The sequence below is a fragment of the Tachyglossus aculeatus genome, chromosome X1, assembly GCF_015852505.1.
Source record: "Tachyglossus aculeatus isolate mTacAcu1 chromosome X1, mTacAcu1.pri, whole genome shotgun sequence".
NCBI lineage: Eukaryota > Metazoa > Chordata > Mammalia > Monotremata > Tachyglossidae > Tachyglossus > Tachyglossus aculeatus.
In genome coordinates, this window is record NC_052101.1 from 32,367,862 (window position 1) to 32,390,289 (window position 22,428).

The following is a 22,428-nucleotide window of genomic DNA, read 5'->3' on the forward strand; positions in this document are numbered from 1 at the left end:
GAGCCCGGGCTTGGGAGTCAGAGGACGTGGGTTTTAATCCCGCTTCTGACACTTGTCTGCTGTGTGACCTTGGGCAGGCCACTTCACTTCTCTGGGCCTCAGTTACCTTATCTGTAAAATGGGGATTAAGATTGTGAGCTCCACATGGGCCAGCCTGATTACCTTGTATCTACATCAGCGCTTAGAACAGTGCCTGGTACATAGTAAGCGCTATTACTATCATCATTATTATCATTATTATTATTCAGTCATCATTATTAGTATCATTATGATCTCAACAAAGAGCTACTGAGAGCTCACCTCCTCCAGGAGGCCTTCCCAGACTGAGCCCTCTCCTTCCTCTTCCCCACCTCCCCATCCCCCCCTGCCCTACTTCCTTCCCCTCCCCACAGCACCTGTACAGATTTTACTCTATTTGTACGTATTTACTATTCTATTTATTTTATTTTGTTAATATGTGTTGTTTTGTTGTCTGTCTCCCCCTTCTAGACTGTGAGCCCACTACTGGGTAGGGACCGTCTCTATATGTTACCAACTTGTACTTCCCAAGCGCTTAGTACAGTGCTCTGCACACAGTACGCATTCAATAAATACGATTGAATGAATCAATGAGCAAAGTCCTAGGCAGTAAGGCAGATGTCTACAGGATGAGATTTTGAGAGACAGTGGCACTGTTCACGTAACACAATCCAGTGTCAAAATTGTCCTTTCTGCTTGATTTAAACCCACTGTTTTTCAACCCGATGGTATGTGATTTCCCTATACTAAATCATGACAGTAACGTACCAGTAGTTAATTGCTATCAGCAAACAATTTAGCGAGATACAATTAGTACTGTAAAGACAAGGATTTCGTACTGTTAGGTTTGACTTAAGTGGGCCTGTGGAGAACTTTTGTGATTTAGCCATTCAACTATCCTATCTTTAAACTATTGTTAATCTGAATCGTCTGAGGCATAGAACTCTAAAATAGTTAAATTGAAGTTATATGCAATACAGATATAGAATGTTATATATTCAACTACTTTGGACTATCCAACATGAAATATTTAAGACTTTCAGTGCAGTTGCAGTGTGTTTTGTAATAGAGCAATCAGAAAAATTAACTGGGAAGGTCAGGAAAGTGATTAACTTTTATTCCCCACTCACTTATCAAGATTTCTTTGAACAGAGAGAATTATTAAGCACCAGCTTGCCTCTTTTAGAGAGCAAGAAAAATCTGCGTACTTTCTCATGTGCAAACAGAAGTTTGACTAATTAAATAAGAAGCAACAGTCAGTATTAATGTAGCAGGATCTGACAGAGCAGCCATAATAAATCAGTCATATTTATTGAGCATCTACATTTTGCAGAGCATTGTATTAAGACTTGCTGAGCACAATAGGAGATGTAGCCTCTACCCTCAGGGATCTTACAATCTAAAGGAAGACGGGAAAGAAATTATACATTCATAAAGGTATAAAGTCTGAATGAAATTTACAAGGGCCTGGGCCTCGACATTTATTTCAGTGTACCTAATTGTCTAAAAATCATTTCAAAAGATTGTATTTTAGTTATTTGCTTTAGCAAGCCAACTTTCCAACAGCAGAAGTAATCAGAAGAAAAATGTACTTTCAGTAGAAAAATGTAGTAGTTTGAGTGGTTTTAAAATGTACCAAACATTGCCAATTCCACCAGTGGAACAAAAATTGCAGTTCAAGATTAAATGTGTCACATCTAGGAATGAGAAGATGTAACAGTACTGTTTGGTAGGCCATTTGAGTGCCATTTACCAGATGGATCTACACTTACTGGTGCCATCTTGCAAAGCAATATAGGCATGAACTGTGAAGTTAAGTAGATAAGGCAACTGTGCGGCTCACAAATGAAACTCTGAGAAAGTATTCGTGGTTTTATGGTTTTTTATTTTTACTTCTTGCTGGCATCTTCAGAAACATACATGGTAAAAATATTGTAAAGTACTCCATTGAGTTAAAACAATCTCAAACTTTACTATTGGCCACCGTGGGAAGTTTTCTAAAGAGGGTATGCATTTGCATATTCAAGAAGTTTCAAGATGACTTCTGTGAGCAATATTTTTTATATTTGTTTTAAGGATTTTAATGTGATTTTTTTAAAACATCAGTGAGGAACAACTGTGCAGTTCTGAATTGTGTAATATGATTCCTTTAATTAGAATTCCAGTAGTCATTTCTAGCACCATAGGAATTTAAGTTTTTGTTTTAGAACATTAATGCCTATGATGCTTCCAGGCCTTTATGGTTGGACCCTGGGATATATCGCCAGGATCCTACTGCCGACAGAGAGCTAATAGTCAGGGTAGAGACCTTCATGGAGTTCACAGTAGTGCACTCTGAAACTGTCCCAGTTGTTTGCAGGCACTATCCTGGGACTCAAATTGGGAACCTGGAAAAGGTACGAGAAGCAGCTAGGCAACACCTTGCTAGCCTAAAGACTGGCTGCTGAAGTTGGAAGAATGTCCAACACTCCACTCCTTCCTGGGTTAGCAAGCCTCTGAATCAATCAATCAATCAATCATATTTATTGAGCGCTTACTATGTGCAGAGCACTGTACTAAGTGCTTGGGAAGTACAAATTGGCAACATATAGAGACAGTCCCTACCCAACATTGGGCTCACAGTCTAAAAGGGGGAGACAGAGAACAAAACCAAACATACTAACAAAATAAAATAAATAGAATAGATATGTACAAGTAAAATAAATAAATAAATAGAGTAATAAATATGTACAAACATATATACATATAACAAATAGGATTTACGCACATGGATTACATAGGCACCCACTTTGGGCATAAACAGGTAACTGGGATTTGTTGAAGGATGGCGGAAACTAAAGGTTTGAATAGTAGTTATATTAATAGAATGTTAAAACTAATCAGGAATGATTATATCCTTCTGATCTGGAATTCCAAACTGAACCCCAGGAAGAGCACAGCAGTTCTCATCCCCTGAGTCCACTGCTGTACTTCCCTTAGCAACTCCTTTGTTGGTGTGCCCTCCATAATTCTTTCCTTGGGAGTTCACCCTGCTGATCCTTTGTCTTCCTGGCTCTCTCAACCATTCCTTTAGATTTCTAAAATGGATTTCCCCATAGTCACTTTCTCCTCCTCCTCCTCCCCTCCTCATGCTATAATTAAAATTAATTTTAAAGTCAAATTTTCAAAAATCTGAGTATGAATTTCCATTCCAAGTCTATAGATAGCAGTTTTCTAAATCTGTCTATAGCAGCTATGGCTTAAGCTAGTTATTCAAACTAAGTGTTTGAAATGAATTAAAAGCATAGTATTTTCCATATTGCATATTAAAGTACAGTCAATCATATTTAGCTGTTACTGTCTGCAAAGCACTGTAATAAGCGCTTGGGAGGGTATAAGAGTTGGTAGACATATTTCTTGCCCACAGGCAGCTTACAGACTAGAAGGGGACAGGGACATTAAATACATTACAGATATGTACGTGTCCTGTGGGACTGAGGAAAGGGTGAATAAAGGGAGCAAATCCAAGGGCAATGGCAACACAGAAGGAAGTGGGAGAAGAGGAAATGAGGGCTTAATCAGGGAAGGTCTGTTGGAGATGTACTTCAATAAGGCTTTAAAGGTAGATAGAGTAATTGTTTGTGTGATATGTAGAGGGAGGACATTCCAGAGGCAAGGTGAGAGGGAGAGGTCGGTGGTGAAATAGATGAGTTCAAAATATATATATTTTCTCTCTCTCTCTCCATCAGTTTTGGTGCACATGTGTGATTCTCTTTTTGAAAGAAATTATCCCTTCTTTATTTTAACAACCCCTAGTTTGGCTATAATTTTCCTTTCTACAGCAGTTCTGTGAAAAAGATACATGTTACCAGCTGGCGATTGTAAATAACCTCTTTCCTGCCCTGAGAAGGCAGATGGAAATGGTTCATTTATAATGACAGAGCTCATGAGGGAATCTTAAAGGATGGCTCATGTTGAGAAGTTTAAAACTAGCTTTCACATGCAGCTTACTGGTGATGGACTATTAGAGCCTTTCTGCACAGGCTGTAGGAGAATATCCTGTATCAAGCAAGGCTTTTTAACATCTCTGTTAAGAAATTAGGAGGTATTGTCCACTCTCGAATGTGTGGCTCTCGATTGGCATAAATTATACTGTAAAATGGATGCCAGACCCTTCTGCTTGTAAGTTCTTTGTGGGCAGGGAACATTTCTGCCAACTCTCTTGTATTGAACTCTCCTGAGGGCTTAGAACAGTGCTCTGCACATAGTAAGCACTCAATAAATACAACTAATTGATTGAAAAGACCTTAACAAGAAACACACTTTGAGTTGAAGTTGCTGAAGTTAAACCTCAAGACTGAGATGTAATGGGTGTAGGGGATACTGAAATATTACTTACATCAGGAAGCAAGAACTTTAAATTCTGGGCTAAAGGGCTCTTTGAATTTCAGCCTAGGTTCCACTAATATCTCACTGAACAATCCAATCATTTTGAAATGGAAACTTAATATAGTATTAAAAATCCTAGGTAGTCAAGAAGAAACACCAGGATAAATTGATGTTTTTGGTAAAAGAAGTATAAAGTCTGAATAGTAGATAACTTGGAAATCTTTTTGAGTGGAATTTAATCTACAGTCTCTAGTATCAAGGCAGACCACAGCCTATTATATTGATGCTCTTTTTATGAAGTCTGACCATAACTCTCCCCAGGATGGAGTGGCTGATCTTTAACAGATTATTTGGCAAGTAAATAAATTACTACGTTGTGTTTAAGCTAAGGCAAGAAACATGGCAAACCATTCTCCAGCTTTCAAAATTTAGACTAATTGAATAACTATCATTATTATGCATTCATAATAAGCAAAAGTTAATTTTAACCCTTGTGTTACCATCCGGGATAGGTACTCTTTATTCTAGAAAAATAAAAAAAACTCTTTGAAAGTTTTTGGTGTGCTGTTAGAGCATGAGTTACAAAATTTAATTCAATCTGTATTTTTAGAAGGGAAAACAAATTTAAATTGCCCCTATGAGGAAAGAAAGTAAAGAACAAGAATGTCCCATCTTTCTTTACTTCATTGTTTTCTGTACTGGTAGTTGTTAGATGGCATTCCATCTCTCCATCCCCCACATCTTACCTCCTTCCCTTACCCACAGCACCTGTATATATGTTTGTACATATTTATTACTCTATTTATTTTACTTGTACCTATCTATTCTATTTATTTTATTTTGTTAGTATGTTTGGTTTTGTTCTCTGTCTTCCCCTTCTAGACTGTGAGCCCACTGTTGGGCTCTATAGACTGTCTCTATATGTTGCCAGCTTGTACATCCTAAGTGCTTACTACAGTGCTCTGCACACAGTAAGCGCTCAATAAATACGATTGATTGATTGATTGATTCCCTTAGGGGGAAAAAAATGCTTTTCTGATATTGACTATAATAAAATTACATTGAGAAGGATACAAGTACACACATAACCAAATCTAAATTGTTCCTTTTATTATTGCTAGCTATTTATTAAAAAGGGAGATAGCTTTAGTTTAATTAACCCAGTAGAGTGAAGCAGATGGGGCAGAATGTCTTGCAGCGATAAGACAATTCAGAAATGGCACCAGATGTTGAAAACTGTCCCTCGTGGTGTTTGAGTGCAGCACAGATGTTCCAGTCCCACCTGGCTAGTTTCTAAGCACTGCAGACTGAGCAGCTGTGATGTAACCTATATAATGTACGCATAACACTAAAAGCACAATAATTGAACTGCTGCTGCTTTTAAGGTTGTAACTGCTGGTAGGTGAAATCTTAAAGGACAAACAAAAATAAATAAGCATCACTGTTTGGGAGTAATGATTGTCCACATAACCTGATAGACGTGGAAATGATCAAAATAATATTTAAGAATAACAGCTGCAGGAGTAATCCTCTCAGTTGAAACAATATATCAGTAGGCTAATTCTAGTCTCTCTGAAACAATATGTCAGTAGACTAATCCTAGTCTCTCTGTGCTGTTTGGTGATATTTTAAAACTAAGATTTTCAAAATTGTTGTCCACACCCTTGCAGAGGCCTGGTTTGAAAATTACTCTTGCTTGAGAAACCTAACCTTTAAAAATTAACGCGGTGCTAGAATCCATCCTTGCAATAGTAAAATATAAGGATAAATGCAAATCCTAATTTTTCAGGGTAAGCACCATCATCAGATCTCAGTAGAGAATTCGGCTTGGGTCTCCGACGTTGTTTGTTTTAATTGGCTTTTGAGCCCCATTAGCCTGTTAAGTTTAATTTCAGTTAGTAATATTTCAAGTTTAGACAATGATCACCTTGCTAAACAGTATTGCTGCTCTATGATTTTCAAAATGAAATAAGTTGATGGCTTTCACTATGGTAATGGCATAATTTGTCATTGGGTGGCATATGATATTGCTGCACATCCTTAAAGGAACCATTGTTATAATAATAGGCATTAGGTTTCCTTGGTTTTCAAATGCAGGAAATGAGACTTGGAAGGGGTGGGAATTAAGTTTAATAAAAATTGCTTTGGAATTGCTGGTTCTTGATTTCATGGCCCTATAAGAGCACTGTAATTTCCCTCTCTCTTCAATTTCTAGGTGGATCATCCGATCCGTTCGGAGGATTTGCTGACTTTAGCTCAGCAGCTGCCTCAACACATTTCCCTTCATCACAAGGTATGGTGAGCTTTTTTAAAAATTTTTTTTTATTTTTGAGGAGGTCCAGTGCTATGTTCAAGGGACTCTCATTAGGAAAAAAAAAATAACATACCACCTGCTTTTGCACTTTTCCTCCTTTATGGCATCCCTTTGTGGGGGATCCTTTAAGATCAGACATTAAAAGTCACAAATCAGATTGTTTGTGCCAGTAAAAGATCGAGTCAAGTCACAGTGGTATACCTGCAGAGAACAAAAATATACTGTAGAGAGTTGTGGCAATTCTGAAATGGAATGAATAGTATGTTAGTGATAGATTAAAAGTTACATTTTAGCAGAAGCATTGTAGTGTATATTTTGGGTTAATTGCTAGTAGGATTCCTATTCCTGGAGGCAAAACTTGGTAATTTTTTTTTTAAGATTGGTGTGGACTGTCTGTCATGTTTAAAATCAGTTCCTAATTTAGATGTCGAAAATGACAGTTGAATCTTCTAGCACTTTAAATGGGAGATGACTTCCTAATGCGGGCATAGCCTTAAAATAGTTTAACAATTTCCTTTAGTCCCTAAATGGAAATTAAAAGTGGAACTTATTTGATGGCTCAAAGAATCCCCTTAGTACATCTAAATTGTGTTAGGAAAAGAATGTAAACATTCATACAGTACACCGAAAGTGTCAACACTGAAAATTATTCCTTTTGACGTTTTTGCTGAATATCCCAAAAAAGGTATTTTGGAAAAAGCACAATGTCCCAATCTCTCCTCTGCAGAGGTAGAGAAAAGAATATTAGTCATCCCCTATAATTGTTTAGTGCAAACCTAGACAGTCAGAATCCTTCTGCACTGTCTGAATGCATTCTCTTTGGGAAGGAAATGGGGTTTAATTTTATGTTGGTCACAGTGACGAATACTGTCACATGCATATTCCATGTTTTTTTAAACATTTGTGAGCTACTTTGAGTTTTCTGGTACTCTATCCTATTTTTCAGGATTATTCTATTCTCTCTCTTCCTCACAATGTCCCCCAAATCCCCCTCAAGTGCATCTGGGTCTCTTTTTCATTTTTCAAATCTAGCCATCCTAGACAAGGAGAGATATACAGAGATGAGAGTTCAGAGCCAGCAATAAAGGTCCCTATATTTTGAGGGAAGAGAAGGTATTTTTATAGGGCAAACTGAATTATACAGAGCCTTATTCTATAAAATATTATAAATGGGTGTTTCAGCTGGAGATATACTTATTACTCTTAAGTTCAGATGAATTATAGTTTTCCTTCAATAAAATATGTAGTTTTAGTAGGGGAGTGGGAGATTCCTGTTTTTGGTATGGTAAAATCCTAAAGTTAATTTAAGTGGCTTCTGTGAAACATCTGTTAATCGATCCATAAAACATTTAGAGCTCCTGACATTGTCTCTGAAATGTTTTTCATATGGAAATTTGGGTCCAGAAAGCCAAAAGTTAAAATACCGTATTTGACTCGATTCAAATAGGGAAACACGCTAACAGTGATAATGGCATTTATTAAGGACTTAGTGTGTGCCAAGCTTTGCATGTGTGAAGCCAACTTCTATGCAGATAATTTGGATTTGTTTATATAATCTAAAAGGTGCATCTCTCTATGTGCCTGAACATGAATAATCTAATTTGATTAATATTATGCAAGGGGCTGAGACTGATGCAAAAATGGTTCATCATTGCAGAACAAGCCCCCTAGACATCTCTTACTCCCTTGATTATTTAATAATCTTTGAGGATTTTTAAAAGGGGGCAACAGCTTTTTATCCTTCACGTTCCTTGTTGAGATGTACACTATCAGTACATTTCTTCATTTTCTTATCAGAAATACCTTAAGTGCGTTTAAATTTTAATATGCGGTATCCAAGTACTCCAGTACAATTCTTTTGTAAGGGAATTCAATGCAGAAAAGTAATAAGTCTCTAAAATAATGATTAGCCCACTTTGACATTAAATTGCAATTATTTCTTGGGTTCTGTAAATGAATGTCTCTCTTTTAACTAAACTACATATTTGTTAATGGATGTGAGTAAAATGATTGACATATGCATTTAGGTAGTCACACGGTTCTGATATTTCTTAGTTGGCAGGAATGTTTGAACCAGCTGATGCCCATGAAACATTTATGAAAATTTAGTATTCTCCATTTTTCACCTTTCTTCCCTCTCTCCCGGTATTTCTACCTTGTCTGTGTATCTCATTTCTCCCTCTTTGCTTCTGCCCACATTTTTTCTCTCAGCCTTTTAGTTTTTCCCTTTCACTCATAAATTATTTATTATAAATTATTCATTGATATTAATGTGTGTCTCCCCCCACCAGACTGTAAGCTCGTTTTGGGCAGGGAACATCTTACCAGCTCTGTTATAGTTACTCTCCCAAGCGCATAATACTGTGATCTGCACACAGAAAGCATTCAATAAATGACGCGTATTGAATGATTGGCAGAGCATGGTTTAGAAGTGTTTGGACCTTTATTTGAGGCAAAACTAAGGACCGTAAGGACTAAGGGAGATGTCGGTAACATTGCTTCAGTGCTAGCTGCCAAGACACTACATTTCCCAGAGGCATGCATGTTATATAATCTCTAGGGAAAGGAACCATTGAGCAAGTCCAGCAGAGCTTTTTCAGAAAGGGAAGAATTTGAGGCATCCTTCTCCCTCCTTTCTTGACTCATTCTCTGCCAACCACCTGCTTCCCTCACCCCCCACCACCTCTTTTCCTGCTCTTACCTTGCCTCGCCCTCTACTTTATTTCTCTTCTTTCACTCTCTCCATCTCTTTCCTCCCTCCACCATTCATCTCTGACCTTGAATTCTAGTTCTTTTTCTTTTTCCTTCTCCCATTTTAACTTATTCCATGGTCGCCTCCAAGGGGTAGCAATTTTTAGGCTGCCTTCTACTTATAAGCTAGGGCGGTAGGCTAGCTAGAGGCATTTAGGACCCACTTTTTACCAGGGGGTGGGGTCTAGGCATTTCTCCCCAGTGCACCCCCAAAATGTGATCAAGTAAGGATGTTTATTAAGCTCTTTGTACAGAGCACTATATTAAGCGCTTTGGGAAAATACCGTATGTTGGATTAGATAAACGTGAACCCTGCCACTCGAGGAGCGTACGGCGTAGAGGGGAAGATAGGCATTAAAATAAATGACAGAAAGGGGAAATGACAAAATGTAAGTGTGTATATATAAATGTTGTGGGGCTGTGGGTGGGATGAATATCGAGTGCTTAAGGGACGCAGATGTGAACACAAAGGCGAGGCAGAGGAGAGGGTGGTTACGGGAAAGGAGGGCTTAGGGAAAGCCTGTAGGAAAAGATGTGATTTTTAACACATTTAGCTTTGAAAATAGGGAGAGAGAGGTAGTCTGACAGTTATGAAGAGGAAGGTCCAGGTAAGACAGAGGATCATCAGTCGTATTTATTGAGTGCTTACTGTGTGCAGAGCACTGGGGATGTGGGCAGGGGGTTGGCAAATGGGCTGGCATTAGAGGAGTGAAGTGTGTTGAGTTGTAGTAGGAGATTAGGAAGTAGGTAGTAAGTGAAATAGGAAGAGGAGAGCTGATTGAGTGCCTCAAAGCCAATGGCAAGGGGTTTCTCTTTGATCCCGAGTTGGGTGGACAACCACTGGAGGTTTTCTAAGAGTGAGGAGGTATATACTGAATGGGTTTTCGGAAAAAATAATCTGGGAAGAAGAAGGAAGTACAGACTGGAGAGGGGAAAGGCAGGGAGGCCTACAAGGAGGCTGATGCAGTAATCCAAAACAGGATATGTTAAATGCTTGGATCACTGAGGTCATAATTTGGATGGAGAGGAAGGCATGGATTCTGGAGATGTTTTGAAGGTAGAACCAGCAAGGATTTGGTGACATATTGAATGTGATAGATGAATCGAAGTTAATACTAAGGTTAAGGGCTTGCAAAACAGGAATGATAGTAGTGTTTTCTGCGGTGATGGGGAAGACAGGTGGATAGGAAGATAAGTTCTGTTTTGGACATGTTAAGCTTGAGGTGTTGGTGGGCCATCCATGTAAAGATGTCTTGAAGGTAAGAGGAAATGCGAGCCTGCAGATAAAAAGAGATGCCAGGGCTGGGGAGGTAGATTGGGAAATCATCTGCTTAGAGATGGTAGTGAGAGCGAAATAAATTCTCCAAGGGACTGGGTGTAGGTGGAGATTAGAAGGGAACCCAGAACTGAGCCTTGAGGAACCCTACAGTTAGAGGGTGGTAGCCGGTTAAGTAGATTTTCTAGAAATTCACCTGATATTGTCATGATTTTTTTAGTTTCTTGCTTATCTTTCAAGGTTGTTTTTGGTGTTAGGTGATTTTTGACATTGTAAGTAGCTTGGCTTCCTATGTTTCCTGCTGAGTTGTAAAATTGAGTTCACATCATAATGGTTATGTAATATCATTTGTTCCTGTGTGTCACATCTGAATTTTTATTGACAAATACAGGGCTCCTAACAAAAAGCCAAAATGATTTGGAGCTTAAATTCCCTGTGGCTTTTGACAGAATCTCAGTTTACATCATTATTGTCAAGCTAGAAGCACTCTAGACGTGCTAAATTTAGCTTGAGGAGATCTGCTTAGTTCATGTGTCATATCCACCGAATCTGTATTTGAGGGTTTTATTTCTCTTTTTTTTTTTTCCCTTCGCTACCTAGTTAAAGTTGTGGAATATTCATTAGAAAGAAAGGTGTCCAGATGGAAATTGTACCTCAGATGTTAATCTGGATGGACACAAATCAGTTCTAATTTGTTTCAGCTCCGAGTGGTGAATTTGTTCTTTCCCTTCCGGAAAGTCTCTTACCTTTTTCTTCACTCTCTCCCAGGAATAGCAGCAAGTGGCAATGGAGACTTTGGTGACTGGAGTGCCTTCAATCAAGCCTCTCCTAACCCGGCTGCTTCCACTGGAGAGCTTTTTAGTGGCCAGGGGCATCCAGCTGTAGAACTCTTCAGTAGTGCACAGCCAATTCTTGGGCAGCCTCCGGCTGCCTCCAATTCTTCTGATATTTTTGATTTGATAGGATCCTCTCAGGCAACTATGACCTCATCCCAAAGTATGAATTTTGCTATGATGAGCACTGACATTGTGGGCCTTGGTCTGCCCATGTCGAGATCACAGGTAAGTGCCCTTCATTTGTGTCCTTCTTCCTCAAGGACCCTTTGCCAGTTCATGAGGTCATGTACCATCCTTTGTGTTTGTGGTTTCACAGTCCTCATCGTCATCATCCATGAATAGTTTTTCAGTGTCTGCAGGGTGAGTAGCACTAAATCAGATGGTGGGGATTTAAGAATAGTTTGCCTTTTGTAATTAAAATTAAAGACTTCACTACAGCTCGTAAATGATTTAGTCTGTTGTCCTCATGTCCTCAAGAGAAGCAGCGTGGCTCAGTGGAAAAGAGCCCGGGCTTTGGAGTCAGAGGTCATGGGTTCAAATCCCAGCTCTGCCAATTGTCAGCTGTGTGACTTTGGGCAAGTCACTTCACGTCTCTGGGCCTCATCTGTAAAATGGGGATTAAGACTGTGAGCCCCCCCGTGGGACAACCTGATCACCTTGTAACCTCCCCTGCGCTTAGAACAGTGCTTTGCACATAGTAAGCACTTAATAAATGCCATTATTATTATTATTATTATTATTATGTATATTGTCTGTCTTTTATAGTAAAAAATTTGAAGCAAAGCTGTATCCACTATTCACTTAAGAAAAAGAATCACTAGGAACTAAGAATCATATCATGTTCTGTTACCTCTGAGATACAAACCCCTAAAGATGATATAAGATTTGTACATCATTTCGCATTGCTAACTGTACTGTTCATGTAGAAATTACTGTGCTAGATAGTTTCTGGTTGGTAACCCAGCTCCCAAGCTTGCACTTCCTTGTGTTTATACTGGACGATTTCAGCATATAGAGGATGTTCTTTCAGATGGTAGGCTAGCCCATTTGGAAATGAAATGGCTTATTGCTTAAAAACAAATAACCATCTAAAAGATCTAAGATTTGAAATGTACAATCCTTATAGTCCAGATAAGAAGTATGCCACCAAGCAACAACAAAAAGGAAATAATGAAATTGATCGATTAGTTGATTCATTTATTGATGAAATTGAGTAATGAAAGTCTTCATTCTAAACCCTCAAAATAAAGAGGGTCTTAGCCCAAATAAATTAATTTTTCAAAAGTGGAAAGCTCATCCGAGAACAAGAAAAGCCATAAAGAATCATGCAAACAGGAAGTTGGGTGGACCGTACAAGAAGCAGGAGAGTATTTAGCAAGGGATACCAAAACTAATAAAATGTAATCTGGTGGGGGAATGAGGAATGATTTCTGTAAGGTAAAGTCAGGCTACACTAATCTATCTTTCGAAGGGGTTCGTAATAAACCAGGATATAAAAACTGGTCATACTAAATCATGTCTATATAGGACAAGAGAAGGGCTAGGCAGGTGAGTTCAGTTGAAGCAAGAGCCCAAAGTATTCCTACCTCCTCGAGCACCTGCTTCCAGGGCAAGAATAGTTGGCCAGCAGAATAAGAATTCATTGTTTCAGAGAAGCCATAACTACAGCCTCTGAAGCCCAAACTGGAGAAGAAGTTAAATATCTGTACATTTTAAATAAACCTTTGACAGAATTCCACACCAAAGGCTTTAAAGCAACTAAGGAGGTGGAGAGAATGTTTTTTCAGGGAGAGAAAACTGGATGAAAGATTAGAAATCAGTCATCAAGTGGGGTTGGAGTACTGTGTGCAGAGCACTGTTCTAAGTGTTTACTCGTAGGGCTAAAGAACAACTTTTCTGGATGGAGATCAGCTTTGTTTAAATATGTGATCTGAAAAAGGTCGTGCACAAATTGACCATAAATTCTTCTGTGTGGTGAATTGTGCTGATGAGGATAAATGAGTAAAGTGAAACAATGGCATTCTTAGAGCACTGAACGAGGCATTTAGTAAAGCATAACAGAAACCACAAACAGTTCCTGCCCTTGAGGGGTTTTCAGTCTAAAAGGGGAGACAGGCATAATTTTAAAATAGGGGGACCAGGAGGAAGAAGGAGGATATAATAGTGGTACAATATGGGGGACCAGGAGGAAGAAAAAGGATATAATAGTGGTACAATATGTCTGGATGAAATAGCTAAATAAATACAACTGAATATACATATAAGTATTACCAAGGATGACTATTGGGTCAGTGCCACAAAGGGTTCTGGGATTAACTGTGGGAGGCTACTCGGCAAAGATGAGATTTTAAGAAGATTTGGCATATTTAATGTGGGAAGAGAGTTCCCGGCAGGGAAACTGGCATGAGCAAGGTGGTGGAAGCAGGAAAGTAGAGAGTAAGGTAGAATTAGAAGATGAGTATTGGAGGAGCTAAAGCTGTTGAGGAGGCTGGAGAGTAGTACTGATGTGCAGGATGGAGACAACTGGTGGAGAGCCTTGAAGTCATAGTTTCTGCATAATTTGTATGGAAAATGGGTAGTCTTTGGAGGGTTTTGAGGTGTGGACGACATGAGTAGACAAAAAGTGGCAGTCATTTGCACCTAGGGAAAAATAAGCTAAATTGTCTATGCACATGATGTTGGGCTCACAATTTAGAAAAAAAGATCTGGAAGTTTTTAGAACAGAATTTTTGTCACTTGGCTGAGATCCCAGCTATCATTCCAACCCAGTGTTCTGCCTCTTGGCTTGATATTTTTGATTGCTTAAATAATTAGTTTGTGTGGAAAAGTCCAGAAAGGCCAACATCTTTCTAGGCATCATCAAGAAAAAGATGAGCCAAAAAAAGTCAAAAGTTTATCACTGTATAAACAAAGGGCCTCTGCCCCTAGGATACAACATGCAATTCCGGTCCTGACATTTGAGGAAGAATATAACCTAGAAAATGTTCAAAGTGGGGCAACTGAAAAAGGATCAGTATGTTGGAGCAGCTTTCATATGAAGGATAGACAATATTTGTCTCCCCATCTAGACTGTAAGCTCATTGTTGGCAGGGAACGTGTCTGTTGTGTTGTACTCCTCCAAGCGCTTAAATTCAGTTTTCTGCACTTAAAAAGCGCTCAAGAAATACCATTGTGTGATTGAACAACAGCCAAAAAAAAAAAAAATCGAATTTTTCAGTCTAGAAACAAAAAACATTGATTGGAAGGAACATGATTGAAGCTTGGGAGTCAGAGGTCATGGGTTCTAATTCCAGCTCTGCCACTTATCAGCCCTGTGACTTTGGGCCACTTCTCTGTGCCTCAGTCCCTGATCTGTAAATTGGGGATTAAGACTATGAGCCCACGTGGGACAGCCTGTTACCTTGTATTTACTCCAATGCTATAAGAGTGCCTGGGACTTAGTAAGCGCTTAACAAATACTGTCATTATTCAAAATCCTTAAGGGGTGATTTTTTTTAAACACAGTTAGTAGTAAATACATGAAGTTTGTTACCTGAAAAAGTTGTGAAGAAAAAAAATCAGTAAATTAAAGACATGTTCAGATAATAATGATGGTATTTGTTAAGCACTTAATATGTGCCTGGCACTGTAATAATAATAATAATAATAACAATAATAATTATGGTATTTAAGAGCTTACTATGTGCCAAGCACTGTGATTCATTCATTCATTCAATCGTATTTATTGAGCGCTTACTGTGTGCAGAGCACTGTACTAAGCGCTTGGGAAGTACAAGTTGGCAACAAAGGAGACGGTCCCTACCCAACAGCGGGCTCAAGGTAATCAGATTGTCCCACGTGGGGCTCACAGTCTTAATCCCCATTTTACAGATGAAGTAACTGAGGCACAGAGAACTTAAGTGGCTTGCCCAAGGTCACCCAGCACACAAGTGGTGGAGTTGGAATTAGAATCCATGACCTGGTTCCCCGGCCCGTGCTGTATCCACTACGCATGCTGCTTCTTTCATGGCTCTTGTATGGGGCGTTACCAAAAAGGAGATAGTACTATTTTAGGCCCCAACATGATTTAAATAGGGTGTATAATGAAAGTCTAGTCACAAAGCCACCTGGTTCATTTTAGGATAGTTTTCAGGGGGGAATTACCTATTTTCCTTTATGCATGAAGAATCGATAAGTGTATTTTAAAAGAACAGAGGTGTCACTTTTAGAACATTTTTCTTTCTTTCAGCCTTTGCAAAATGTTAACACAGTGCTGCAGAAGCCTAATCCTCTTTATAATCAGAATACAGATATGGTCCAGAAATCCATCAGCAAAACCCTGCCATCCACTTGGTCTGACCCCAGTGTAAACATCAGCCTAGACAACTTAGTACCCGGTATGCAGCCTTCAAAACCCCAGCAACCATCGCTTAACACAATGATTCAACAGCAAAGTAAGTGATTAAAACCAATCCTTCTACCTTCACCTTGAATTAATACATTAGTTGACTCTCTTCTTGCCAAGACCGTGATTACTTTCAATGTCATGAATTGTAAAGCCTCTTATTACATTGTGGAAATATTCTTCTTCAAATTTGGCTTCAGATTCTGTCAAGAAACATCATTATTATTTATGCCTCGTGGTTTACTAATTTCTGCTGTGCTTAGAACAGATTCTGTGTTTAGATAACTCCCAACATGCTGGCCTCCTGCTGACCTTTGACTTGAGGCAGGGGGCTTGCAGCTGAAGCAGGGGGCTAGCAAGCCACAAAGCATTCATTCAGTCGTACTTGTTAAGCACTTACTGGGTGCAGAGCACTGTACTAAGTGTTTGGGAAGGTACAATACAGAAATAAAGAGTGATAATCCCTGCCCACAGTGAGCTCACACTCTAGAGTGGGGGAGAATCATTGTAGTTGCCTGTCCTTCACAAAACGACCTGATTAGCCCTTGTATAATTTTTTTTTTCTAAGTGCATCCCTTTGTTATTTGCTTGTGAAAAACGTCTACCTAAAGCAAAAGCTTTTTGTTTTTCTTCCAGATATGCAACAACCGATGAATGTGATGACTCAGAGTTTTGGAGCCGTGAACTTAAGCGCCCAGCCGAGCATGGTGCCTGTCCGATCGCAAACCAGCCCGTTGCTGGCTGGACCCGTGTCCGTGGGAATGTCTAATGTAATGACTGGCACAATGGGCATGACCTCTCTTGGGAGCACTCCCATGATGAACCAGGGCATAATGGGAATGAATGTGAACATGGGGATGCCAGCTCCCGGGCTAGGTTTGACAGGCACAGTGGGCATGGGAATGTCCAATATAGCCATGATTTCTGGAACTGTGCAGCCTAAGCAAGATGCCTTTGCAAATTTTGCCAACTTTAGCAAATAGATGATAAAGAATCATATGGAATGAAGGATTTTTAGCTGCGCAGATAGGAGGGATGGGGTGGAAAATGCAGATCGGTGCCCTTTTCTTTTTATCTATTATTTAAAATGAACTTGCAGAAAGAACCAAAAAAAGGCTATTTTGTAAAAAGGACCTAGTATTCCCATTCAGCAGGCTTGAAGCACTTCAGATGAGGCTGTAGGCTCCCCTTTCTCCAACGAGACCAGGCCGTATTTCGTCGTGACACCATTAAAGCTTTTAGGAACCAATTTAACACCATAATTTGTGGGAATGCTAGACTCGTATGGAGCAAGTCTGTTTGGCTCTCTAATTTTATACTTTTTTTCCCCCGAGGAACTTGATTTTTCTGTCCCCGAATTGCCTTGTCATGTATTCAGTCCATTCCCTTTTACTACCACTCCAAGCCCATGCTGGAAGTCGCTTAAGTCAAATGATCAGTTTTTTATAAAAATATCTATTTTTGTCCAAAAGGCTTACTTACATATGTGATTATGGCTAAATCAAAGGTACCTGGAATGTATATACTTTTGCTAATGTTCCAGTCACTGCTATACTGTCCAAATTTTTATTGTAACAAAACCTCTTCGAGAAATCGGTGATAGGTATGGGTTCTCTTCCCACTTCCACTACTATAGTTAACATCAAATGAAGAACTGGGAGAAATTCTTTATCCAGGGCTGCTGTATGGTTTCCTTTCAGGAAAAAAAAAAACCTTCAATGTTTTGTTTTTAACAGTCATTCTTTGTCATTTGCATTGATTAACTGGCAAGACTTCTTACCATGTTCATCCCTGTAGCCACTGGTTTACAGAGTCATCAGCAGTCAAAACAAGCAAAAATATTTATTTAAAAATTGGGGTGTCTAAGAAGAAAAGGTAAAACCATTACTGTCTTATAAGTTAATTATAAAGGATTAAACCCAACAGTGTTGGTTTTTTAGATTTTATACAATACTTGTTGATTTCTTTTTGGTGTAAATATGATATTAGCAGCCGTGGATCCAATAAAGAGGTGTTGAATATATATATATATATATATATATACATGCATGTATATATATATATATTACTAAAGGAGACCTGTAGCAGTCAAATATTTTATTGATTTAATGGAAATAAAGGAAATTAATGTTTTTGTTTTCTTGCTGTAATTCTGCATTAAGATCATATGAGAATCATGATTCTAGAGTTTGGAGTGTAAAATGCATTGTTTCACTCACAAGCTGGGAATATTATTGAAAATAAACACTATAATATAGGTATCAAATTATTACCTCCCCTCTGTCGGATTTCTTTTTTATTAAATTGATCAAACTTTGTTTCCATTGTATTCATAATGTTCTGTTATACATAACATTAAAATGTTCATTAAAATCAATGTTGAACCGCTTTTTCTTTGATTCTATTTGACGTTTGAAGCCGTTTGGAGAAAAAATAATTATAATTTGGGCAAAGTAATTTTTATAAATAATTTAAAATTGTTTAATGACTTCTTCTCTCCATCCTATCCCATCAGACTCTTCTGGTAGGAATTAAAAATGAAGCAGCAAAGATACCCTGACCTGCTCCAGTCTTGCTAATGCTCCATCTACAACATTTCTAATTAGGCAGAAATTCATGTACTTCAGCTAAGTGGTAATGAAAAGTGATTCATTTGCTGAATAAGAGATGAGAGAGAGTGTAATTAGCTGACTGCGGTTTTTAATCTTTCAACAATTCAATGTGTTTAAATTAGTTTCAAAGAATAGGAGCTTTCAAGTGTTGTTACTTCAGAGTAATCAAGCTGAGCTCTAGTGTCTGATCAGTAGAAATCATCTCTTTTGCTTTGGAAACCCTAAAACACAAAATCCCAAATTTGGGTTATTTTTAGGTAGATTGACAGGTATCACCTTATAACTTTTGAACTGTACAGAGTTGCAAGAATAAGTGTACTCTGATTCTTAAGTTAAAAAAACTGAAATCAAACTACTTTGAGGAAAACCAGGAAAATGGATATCCCCATCTGCATTCACTTCAGAATTGTTTACCAAGAAAGATCTGGTTTTAGTGACTGATTGCGGTTTAATGGTCTTAGTACTGTGATTTATGGTATTGTACTCTCCCAAGTTCCCAATATAATGCTCTGCACACAGTAAGTGCTCAAATACCACTGATTACTTCTGATTAGCGTTAAAAGAAAACTGTTTCTGACAGTAGAATTAAACTAGAATTAAAACATCAGAAAAATAATCGAAGAGCTCAATTCTTATCCAATAAAGAATATGTAACTTCGAAACCTCATTTCTTCCAATACTGACCACTTGCTCATATACCCTCTGTGCTGCCTAACACTCTTCACATTCAACAGGCCACAGCTACCCCTGTCCTCAAAGCCTTTCTGAAATTACATCTCCTCCAGGAGCCATTCCCTGAATAATTTCCAATCTTCCCATTTGGATTCCCCAACTTCCTTCCATCATTTCCACACCACCCAAGTATTTAAGTACTTACAACCCCCTTTGACACTTACATCTATGTAGACCATTTTACTGAGGGGAAGGATTATGTCCACTAATTTTTATTGTAGTCTCACAAAGCACTTAGTTTAGTGTTCTGCACCCAGTAGGGGTTCAATAAATACCATTGATTGATGAAGGGATAGATCTCTTGAAATAAAATTGTACTTTTTTTGAGCTTCCTTCTGTGTGTTAAAATTCTGTGATTCCCAGCTTTTACTTTATTGATTAGCTTCCTACAGTGAGCAGTTGTGATAGCAGTGTCTTTAAACAGGTTAGTAAACATTCCTAGATCATACTCATCAAATGAAGATAGTTTTTGTAGTTTTTTATACAGATTTCTTGAGTTGAAAAGTTACAGTTCTAAAAATTAAATTGAGATTAACTCCATAATTCAAGCTATCCTGTTTGCCATTTTTAGAAAAAGTGCATTGCTAGAGAGCGTTTTGGAGTGTTGGTGTTTCTCATTTAAAGCCAGAAGTCCCTCAGACAAATTCTTATTTATTTTATATTAATATCATGGGCTGGCTTTTACTTAAGTAGCATTCAAGGTACAGTGCCATAAATTTTTCTGCTCGTATGTTCAACCAGAATTGTGTTCTGAACCCTACAGGTGGTTAATAAATGCTATGATTGCTACTATCACCTGCTGAAAGGTGCTCTGTTAGGGCTGCAGAGAAAGTTTGTTATAATTGTCACACACATCAAGGTAGATTTAATTGCTATTTAGATGTTAAATATCAAGAATGGATTTCTATTATTTTGTAAATGGCAGCTCAGTGACTGTTTTTTCGGTATTTATCTTGATGCATTTAGATTATACCAGTCTACAAAACAATGTGAAGAGAAATGGACTTCGGTTGACTGGAGCAACATTTCCTAAATTTGCAGTGTAGGTTATCCTGGTGAGTCAAGCCCAGGAGCCTCTGATTGTTCTTCAAGGGAAGCCTAACAACTTCAGGATCCTTAGCTTCTGGGGATATTAAAAATGAATTACATGTTCAGTGAAATATTCTGATTAGTAAAGTACTGCTATAGAAAGCAATAACCTCAGTATCCCTGCAGTCTTCGTGAGCTGATCCTAGCTGTGTGATCTGGTCTGAAAACCCGGAATGAAGGAATGAACTAAGCAGGCTTCAAACCAGAGCCAGCGGGAGAAATCCTGTTAGGAAGGCAGCCTTGAAGGGGGCAGTCCCCCATTGTAGAGCAACCTGCCAGACACGGGTTCAAGCTTCAGCCCACACTTGGGAAATTGTTGTTTTTTTGTTCATTTTGTTTTAAAGCTGGAAGAAAATCATTCCAGCCAACATTCCTTCACCAAGAAGGAAGATTGCTTGTGAATGACTTGCTGGCTGATTTCATTTACCTCCTGACTGGAGTTAAAAGGTTTGACTTCATAACAAATGTGGGATCTATGTATTTGTATATTTTTCATAAAGCTGCCCAGCACTGTAAGGTGTAAATCATTTTAAAATAGTGAGCTTTAAGAACGTTGGGATCATTGAAAATATTTACTGTTGTATCCTTTTTAGGCAGTTTAAAAGAGGAAGAACAAAAGCATCCCCTCAACAAAAACTTCACAGAACATATTTTACCACCAAACTGGAGAGTACAACCAAAATTTTCAAAATATTCATGTATTCCTGAGACTGCAATGGGTGAATATTCTTCCTGAATTAGAATGACTGACTCGGTATGAGATTAACTCTGTTATGTCTGCATTAATTTATCATCAGTCAACTGTATTTATTGAGGACTTAACTGCACAGAGCACTGTATTAAGCGCTTGGGAGAGTATAACATAGTAGTTTATGGGGCGGATTCTGAGCACAATCAAATGGAACATCAAAATAGAGTTCAAGACTTTTCCATCTAATGCATAAAGTGTGACCATTTCTTAGACATCTGGATTACTAACTAGCTTCTGAAAGTGTGAAGAGGAGAAACAAACTCTGATCTTTTGGAATACTAATAAATTGTTAGGTTTTTTGTAGTCCAGTTTTTGAATAGCAATCTACAGCATGGAAATGATATTTTATGACACTGGGCTATCTCAGTGGGTCTTTGATACCTTCATTCAGTAGAATGTTTTAGTAGCACTTCTGTGTGTATAAGTTGATCTTTGAGAAACTCCAGTTTTGTATTTTTTGAGAAATGCAAATATATTCTCTTAACCACTTTTTATATAATCTCTAAGCAAATGTGTGAATAGGGTTCATATGAACTTGTATTTTATCAACTTGTTTTTACGTTAAGTTGAAATAGTGGTTTAGGAGAAAGGGCTACATTGAAGGTATTGGGTCAGAAACCTAATACTGCATTTGCAGCTAAGGCTTCTATGGTGAATTCCAGCTACAAAGAAAATGTGTTCTCTAGTCTACTGAATGTTTATATAGACTAATAGTATTTCAGTTTGCCGACTGAAGATCATCGTGTTTTTGAAAGGTTAGGTTTAGAGAGCAAATTTATAAATGTGTTCATTATAGTGTTTATAAGTGAGTGCTTATTACAGTGCTCTGCACATAGTGCCCAATAAATTGATTGATCAGTGTGACTGTGAGAGCCTACCCTCATTTCCAATTGACACTTCTCAATTATGGTGTTAAAATTTATTCCCTTTGGAAAAAAAAAAAGATAAAAAAGCAAGAAGAATTTTCTCTGTACAAAGAATATTCTTAAAATATTTCTCTAAACATTGATTTAAAATCAATTCTAAATTAAAATATAATTAACTAGATGAATGAACATTTCTTTACTTGGCATCTCATAGAGAATAAGGTAAGTATACCAGAAAATATTAAGCAGTCAAATCTTTCCTTTCATTGTGAATATAATTCCACAACATGTATGTGTACATGTGTTAATACAACAAATATAAATATGAGTAATGCCTAAATAGTCTTTACCAATTTTTTTAGCTGTCCCAAGGGTTCTCAAATTTGAATGTAAAAAGTATGCCATAAGGTAGCGCTTTAGTAATTAACTGG

The 22,428-nt window shown here is 38.0% G+C and overlaps 1 protein-coding gene across 3 annotated transcripts in view; it reads left to right on the plus strand.

The window, feature by feature from the left end:
- The window catches only part of CLINT1 (clathrin interactor 1), a 77,577-nt gene extending 59,241 nt beyond the window's left edge, over positions 1-18,336 (plus strand). For 2 of the 3 annotated variants that reach the window (XM_038772019.1, XM_038772020.1), the window contains exons 9-12: positions 6,602-6,679; positions 11,496-11,788; positions 15,792-15,996; positions 16,584-18,336. In XM_038772019.1, coding sequence (XP_038627947.1) covers positions 6,602-6,679; positions 11,496-11,788; positions 15,792-15,996; positions 16,584-16,930 — 923 coding nt within the window. In that variant the 3' untranslated portion in view covers positions 16,931-18,336. The remainder of the gene's footprint in view (positions 1-6,601; positions 6,680-11,495; positions 11,789-15,791; positions 15,997-16,583) is intronic. The other variant, XM_038772021.1, reaches the window with a different exon arrangement.
- Positions 18,337-22,428: the final 4,092 nt, after the last annotated feature.